This window comes from Aplysia californica, unplaced genomic scaffold (genome assembly GCF_000002075.1).
Source record: "Aplysia californica isolate F4 #8 unplaced genomic scaffold, AplCal3.0 scaffold00361, whole genome shotgun sequence".
Classification (NCBI taxonomy): Eukaryota; Metazoa; Mollusca; class Gastropoda; order Aplysiida; family Aplysiidae; genus Aplysia; species Aplysia californica.
Window position 1 is genome coordinate 442365 of NW_004797631.1, and position 7798 is coordinate 450162.

General features: G+C 58.0%; 1 protein-coding gene across 1 annotated transcript; it reads right to left on the reverse strand.

Moving 5' to 3' along the window:
* Positions 1 to 1864: 1864 nt before the first annotated feature.
* Positions 1865 to 7790, reverse strand: LOC101846666. The gene has a single exon (XM_005103170.2). It carries the CDS (start codon positions 6481 to 6483, stop codon positions 2194 to 2196), a length of 4290 nt encoding a protein of 1429 aa, XP_005103227.1. The 5' UTR covers positions 6484 to 7790; the 3' UTR covers positions 1865 to 2193.
* Positions 7791 to 7798: the final 8 nt, after the last annotated feature.

Below are 7798 nucleotides of genomic sequence, written 5' to 3' on the forward strand. Positions count from 1 at the left end.
AGAGAGAGAGAGAGAGAGAGAGAGAGAGAGAGAGAGAAAGAGAGAGGGAGAGAGAACCCGAGGTGTAAAAAAAAAGAGCGTTCATGCGCGATGACCAAAATCCAGGTTCATACACACATGAATGGACGTGTGTCTGGGGAGGGGGGTCGGAGGAAGTAGAAGGAAGTGAAAGGGCGGAGGGACTGGGAGAAAGAGGTGCAAGGACTAGGAGGAGAAAAGAATAGGGTTAATGAGAGTGGAAGGTGAGAGGGATACAAACAATGCAGCAGCAGATTGGAGGAGATACTCCAAAGAAAAAAAGAGTATGGTTACATCATGCAGGAGATGGATTTCCGATTCTGTCTGTCAGGGCCAATCCCGGCTGAGAGGGACGCAACACACCACCGGAAAGACCAAGATACTCGACAAAAATTCTCCCCACTTGGGAATCGAACTCGGGTCTTCTGCATCTCCCACCCGCTACACCATAGATGCCAGTGTTAAAGGTTTAGCAAGTGTTTTACGGCACTTGCAACACAATAAGGTTAAATAAGTGCCGAAGATTAGAGGTGTTACAAGAGAGTAACAAACACAAACATGAAAGAGGAGAGACAAAGACGGTAGATGTTTGACAGGAAAGAAGAAGCAAGCCACACAAGAGCACCCGCCAACCACCTACAAACGCTAGTGTGTGACCCCGTCATGTGTAACAAAACAAAGTAACATACTCGTGCATTACGTGACCGCATTAGGCTGGTGTGTGACTTAACAAGGTAACATAACACACCACCACGCGAGGGTGCGTAACAAAGGCAGGTAACATACATGCATGTGTACATATACCACATAATGGTGTGTAAGAAAACAAGAAAGCATACTACACACATGTAGATACCACATACCACGTGACCATATAACAGTGTGTAAGAAAAACAAGATAACATACAGGTTCATACCACAGCATCGCCTCATGGTGTGTAAGAAAAGAGGAATATAATCTACACACATGATGTAACAGTAACATACCAAGTGACAACAGAATGGTGTGTTGTAAGAAAAACAAGATAGCATACACACATACGCACGCACATGCACACACACACGCGCGCGCGCACACACACACACACACACACACACGGCCTTATGGTCAGTTAAAACAACAACAACAACAACAACAACAAAAACAACAACAACAATATATCATAATATAATGTAGTAGAGGACAAACAGCCGAGTCACAATAGCCCACAAGTTTATCACGTTGACTTCACGAAAGCGGACTGACGGACAGATCCAACAATAAGAGAATAAGAACAAGAATTATAATATGTTGTCACTATGTGCGCGCTCAGTCAGTGATTCTTAGCAATAAGAGTTGTTGACTGTATTTTTCAGGGTGGGGGGGGGTGCGGGCGGGAGGGGCAGGGGTGTTGGTGGAGGGGGCGGGGTAGGAGGACGGGCGGGGAGAGGGAACCGGGAAGGGGGAGGGGGGGGGGGTTGAACAGAATGTAGTAGTATCCTTCATCCATCTCCACACGGCTCTGAATCTGAACAGAGAGTGAGAAAGTCAGACAGTCTCTGCGTCTGCAGTATAATCCAGGTTTTTGCCGCAGTTGCTACTCCTGCACTGCCTGTCTCTGTACTAGTTCTTTGTCCAGTTAGCCACGGTTGCTATCCCTGCACCGTCTGTTTCTGTACTTGTTCTGTGTCCTGTCAGCCACAGTTGCTATCCCTGCACTGTCTGTTTCTGTAGGCCTATTCGTTCTGTGTCCAGTTTTTGCCGCAGTAGCTATCCCCAGAGCTGTCATTGCACCATCTGTCTATGTTTTAGTTCTGTGTAATGAGCATAAACCGAAGCACTTCTTGAGGGCAATTGGGGGGGCGGGGTTTGGAAAGGGGGGGGGGGGAACATGGCTCTCCAACACCGATGTGGTGCAGAAGTCATACAGGAATTGTGAAAAGGCTGCGGCTAGCCAACCGGAAAAAGGGCACGGGTGGAGGTGGAATAGGTGGGTGAGTGGGGCGGGCAGGAGCGGGTAGGTGAGTGGATGTGGCTAGGTGGGGCAGGGAGAGAGGGGTGAGAGGGGTGGGGCAGGGAGAGAGGGGTGAGAGGGGTGGGGCAGGGGTGAGGGGAATGGGCCAAGGGTGAGAAGGTTGGGCTGGGTTCAGTCGCCGGTCAGTGAGATGTCCACAGGACTGAACGCCCGCCCTTCATCAAGAGTCCAGGGAGTCCTTGTGCTGGGAGCTGGTGCTGGAGCTGGACTGTCGCGGTGAGTGCGTGCTGACGCTGCCGCTGCTCACACTGCCGCTGCTGCTGCTGCTGCTGCCCATGAAAGTGGGCACGGGGCGAGACAGCGGGGGAGGAATCGCGGAGGAGGGGGAGGAGGAAGAGGGGGAGGAGGCGACTTCGTGTTTTTGGTGATGAAAGTGGTGCTGGTGAGGAGCGGGATGTTGCCGCGCGGCGACGCCGCCGCTCAGGAAATGTCCGCGAGGGTGGGGGCTGGGCTCTCGCGGTGGCCGCTTCTCCAGACCTCCTGCCGTGTCCCCGCCGCTGCTCTCCACGGACAGCCAGGAGGAGGCGGCGGGGGGCGGCGGGACACCGAGCAACGTGGCGGGGAAATCCTCCGTCTCCGCGGAGTCGCGACTGCTGGTCGACAGCTTTGGTCTCACGCCTCCTCCACTTTCTTCAGCGGAGGTCAGAGACTGCAGCGACGATTCCACGCTCGCCGGGTTCGCCCGGAGCAGGTAGTGACCTTGACCTAGCTCCAGGTCAAGGCTGTCGATGCTGGAGAGCGAGGAGCAGGTTCTGCCGCCTGACGGGTCCTGAGACTCGGAGGTCTCCGTGCTGGACACGGAACATTTCCGCAGGTCGCCGCTTGACGCCGCGTCGTCAGGCACGGAGAGGTAGCGGCCTCGCTTGGGCGTGCGCTTGGCGTGCGTCCGCATGTGTCGCGTGATCATGTCGCGGCGGCAGGCGGCGTAGGGGCACTGTGGGCAGCGGTAAGGTTTCTCGCCCGTGTGTGTCCGCTTGTGCGTGTTGAGGTGGTCGGAGCGGCTGAACACCTGGCCGCAGTCCATGCACTCGTAGGGTTTGAGTCCCGTGTGCAGCCGCATGTGCCGCGTAAGCATGTCGGAACGGGAGAAGGATCGGTCGCAGACTTTGCAGTAATGGATCTTGTTGTTGTCGGCCGAGCGGACCGTTTCCGTGGGCAGGTGTTTAGCCATGTGCTTGGCCAGATTGTCGTTAGAGGGGAACACCTGGCCGCACACCGGGCACTGGTAGGCCACGTCCGAGTCGGAGAAAGATCGCTTGGAGAAGTTCTCCCACTTGACGTGAGCCACGGCCTTAGAGCGTAGCGAGAACTGGATGGGGGAGGTGGGGTAGAGGGCGCGGGGCGACACCGCCAGGCGCGTCACCTCCGACATGGGCGTGGTGAGCAGCGGTGAAGCGGAGTGCGAGGGCGCGATGGAGGGGAATGTGAAGAACCGCGGGGACATGGGAGAGGGCGAGACGATGTCCGAGTCCGAGTGGGCGCCCTCGTACGGGCTGGGCATGTTGAAGTTGAAGATCCGGCCGCCCTCGGGGACAGAGCAGAGCGGGGACTGAGACTGAGGGGAGAGGAGGGCGTGCGGGGAGTAGTTGAGCCGGTGCGAGGAGCGGAACAGCGGCGAGTAGTGAGACTTGGGCCCCGGTGACCCTGTGGGCGTGTCCGACTCGGGTAACGAACCCGTGCGGTATAGACCGGGGGGTAAGGGTGGGCCCGGCGTGCCCCGAGACAGGTCCAATGGCTGTTGTTGCTGGCGCGAAGTTTTGCCGCTACGCGAAGCGGCGGTTCTGACCGGCTCCATGAAGACGTCGCCCTCGTCAGCGCTCAGCTCGTGCCAGTCGCCGCGGTAACTTTCGTCGGCGAGGGAGCGGCGCGGGGACTTGGGTAGCGAGCTCTCCTCACCGCCCTCCTCGTCCTCCACTTTCTCCAGCTTGAGCACAGGCTTCACGTCCGACTCGGAGGAGGACGAATGGAGACTCAGCGCCCCGCCACCACCGCCCCCGGCATCCGCGTCCTCCCCGCGGCCCGGCTCCTCTTTCAGACTGGACACATACCGCTCGTGAAGACGCCGCTTGAATTTTGGCGGCTGGAGCTTGTCCTCGTCGCCACCGCGGTCGAAATCTCCGCCGTAGAGAAACGCGTCGCCGTCGTCGTCCACGGACATGCCTTGTTGCCGCAGCAGACTCTTCCTGCCTGACGGAGACGGCGACGCTCGCGCGCCCAGCGGTGAGGGTGACGGCGACGAGCGGTGCGCGGCGGAGGGTGAGGCGCGGCGACTGCTGGGCGACTGTACCCCGCCGGCGTCCACGACGGGGAAGGGACTCTGCTCGCGACTGCTACTGCTGTCCTCCACGGCGCTGGAGCCGGTCTCCGAGTCGAGTAGCGCGTCGTCCACGTCCGTGTCTCCGCTTAGGAAGCGTTGCCGCGCTAGCTGGGACGTCCCGGGACCCGCCGACGGCGCCGCTGGGCGGAGCGGTGCCATGTCGCCGGCGGTGGATGAGTCACCGCTACTCCCGGAGGACACGTGTCGCCAGCGGTGAGGGTCGGACTTGATGCTGGGCGGGATCCCAGAGGCCACCACGGGCACCACTCCCGTCGGCTCGGACTTGAACCCGGGCACCGAAACACAGAGTCCAGCACTCTCCAGAGTGGGCCCCCCGCCACCGGACTTGCCGCCAGCGGAGACAGACGGACTGGTCTGACCGGAGCCACTGTTGTTGACGTCTGGGAAGACGAAGAGTTGTCTGTGCTTGGCGCTGACTGACGGGGAGAGGGAGGGTGAGCGCTCGGGGGTGGGCACCTGCAACACCTGCATGGAACGGGACGTGCGCGGGGACGTGTCTCCGGGACTCACCGTCGTGGTCATCGGGCTCTCCGGCGCGCGGTGGTCGCTCACGGTCGCCTGGGACAGTTTCTGCACGATCTGGACCGTCGGGGAGAGGTTGTCGGGTGTGTGGGAGATCCAAGGCGCTGTCTGCTCCGCCTCGGATAGCAGCTCCGACATTTGGATCTCCGGCAGGGCCGTGTGCAGGCCCGAGTGACCGCTAGTGGACATGGCGGCCGAGAGAGAGCCCAGAGAGCCGAGAGAGGTGTGTGTACGGCCCGTGCGGTCCCCAGGGCGAGGTGAGGCCCTGGTGGAAGAGCCCGGGGTGGTGGTTGGGGAGGGGTCAGGGCTCGGGAAGTCCGGCGTGATGCTGCTGGACGTCCGGTAGGTCATAGGTCGCTCCGGGCTGTGGGCGTGGCTGATGGTGGGCGTGTCCTGGGCTGACCACGTGGTGCTGGTCACCAGGGAGGGGGAGCTCGGGTACTTGGCCATTAGCCCGGACTCGCTGTCTCTGGGGAACCCGCTGGTGGGCGGATACGGAATTTGGTGTTTTTGTTGTTGTTGTTGCTGCTGAAGAAGTTGGTGGTGATACTGCTGCATCATCTGCTGCTGGTGCAGGCGGTGCGCTTCTGTGGGTAGTTCTCCTCCTGAGAAGTGTCTGGGTCGGACGATCATGGCAGGCTGGGCCATTCCGTGGAACTCCTGGCTCGTCTGCTCTGATCGAGCACCGTGCTGCGACATTGGAGGGAACTGGCTGTAAGGGTGTGGGTGGGACAAGAGCGCGCTGTGCTGCACGGAGGCCGGGTGTTTGAACACGGGGTGGGGCTCCATGGCCGAGGAGGTAGCGGCGAGATGTCGGTGCGGCAGTTGTTCTTCCCCTCTACTGTCCGCGCGACCCACGGGTGGAGCCACGAACCTGCTTTGCGAGGCCACTGACACATCTTCCTCGGACACCTTGAGCAGACCCGGCGCGTGGTCCTGGTCGGGCGTGGACGCGTGCAGGCGGCCGCCGGCGGCAGACATATACAGCACCGCCTGCCGCCCCGCCGCGAGTGGTGTTGCCGCCGCTTTCTCAGGGAGCTGAGCTTGCTGGTAGTCTGAGGAGGAGGCCGAGTGCGTGTGCGCACGGTGCGAGTGGGTCATGCAAGCCGTATGGGCACCGGGCACAGTGGCGCTACGTCTGTCGTTACTCCCTGAGTGCTCACTCGTGCACGGCTTGGTCTTATCTAAGTCAACAGCTACTACTGTGTCCTTTGAGTCGATCCTCTCGCTTTCAAAGCTAAGAAGTGACGAGTCCGAACTGCTGGACTCTGCGCACGTCAAAATCAAAGAACTGTCTACACAGCTAACGTCGAAGTAGTGAGCGCGAGACGACTCGGATACACGGATATTTCTTAAAACATTGACACTTTCCACAGACCATTTCTGAGAAGTCGGCGTGCAGATCTTACTGCTGCTGTTGCTATCCCTAACTTTCTCACAGCTCGCGGGTTCTCCAGAGATGCAGAGTGTGAGTGGTATGGGCGGTGTGAGCGGTGGTAGGGGCGGCGGGAAGGTGGTGTGCACGGCTCTCTGCAGCCCTTCGTGCGTCGCGACCAGGCCAGAGAGCTGAGGCTGACCTACGTCTCTCATGAACACGACTGGTCAATCCGACTGGTCAGTCACCTGGTCCTTGCAGACTTCTGTGACGTCAGCTATCCCGTTAGAAGGTCACGTGGACAGTGCAGACTCCTGTGATGACGTCAGCTGCTCCACCAGGAGAAGTAGGACCAGCCACGACTGAGTTTACTGAGAGCAGTGATGTACAGCTACGGGGAACTATCCCCGGTCACTTGACCCTCACCCGGAGCTAACCTCCAGCAGTCTCTGCTCGTCAGAACACACAGCACCAACGCCAGATGCGTCCCCACCCACTCAACATCTCCCACACTCTGACTTCTCAGCCGGCCGGCACTCCAGATAAAACACTCCTACACTCGTAAATACACACAAAAATGTGTCTTAATCCACACAAAAAAACCCAACAAAACAAACCACCAATGCTGTTCCGGCACTGAGGATAAGCAGTAAACTAGTCCTACTCCACTGTGTCACCTTTGCGAACTAGCTCCTACTCGAGGCACACACAGAGAGGCGGCTGGAGGGAGGCACTCACTCCCCCACCGACTTGTCAATGAAGAGCAAGGAGGAGGAGGTCAAAGTTCGGTAATCTCTGGCAGCCCAACGCCTCGGCGCGTTCTGACCTGTGATTAAGTCCTACACGTCAGCTCGTTGTCTCAGTTCATTCTCAATGAACAACACAAGTGTTATATCTCATTACTTCAGACACGGATGCTTAATTTTTTATTTTTTTAAAAATAGCCTGGTAGCTGGCTCCGGAAACGTACTGGGTGTTGGCGATAAGGAAAAAAAGAAAAAACAACAAAAACCAACACTTGTTAGTGGCCTCAGCAGTTCTTATGTAAACAAACTATCCAAGATTACACAACAGAAGCAAGCGAAGAGGTTGTTGATTCTTGAAAACGTTGACAGGCTTGGACTCACTCCAGATGCCCGATATATTTCGTTTCCTCAACAGTTTTCCACTCGCTGGACGCAGTAGCTGGTCTGAGGTCTGTGGTCCAGATTTTCCCTGTCGCTCGTCTTTTGTGAGGAGCAGGCGAATGGGTGAGCGAATGAGTCTCCCTTCTATCTACTTCTCTCGATCTCTCACTCTCTCCCGGTGATCCAAAATCTCGACTTTTGTAGATCGAGACGAAGAGGGGGAGGCGGAGGAGGAGGAGGAGGAGGATGTCAGAGCGCAAACAGAACGCAAGTGACAGAGAGCGAAGGGTAATTCCCCAGCTTCTGGTACTGGTGCCCCCTCTCTCTCTGTCTCTCCGGGTGTCTCTCAGTTTCTCTGTGTCGTTCAGTTTGTCTCTCTCTCTCTCTCTCTCTCTCTCTCTCT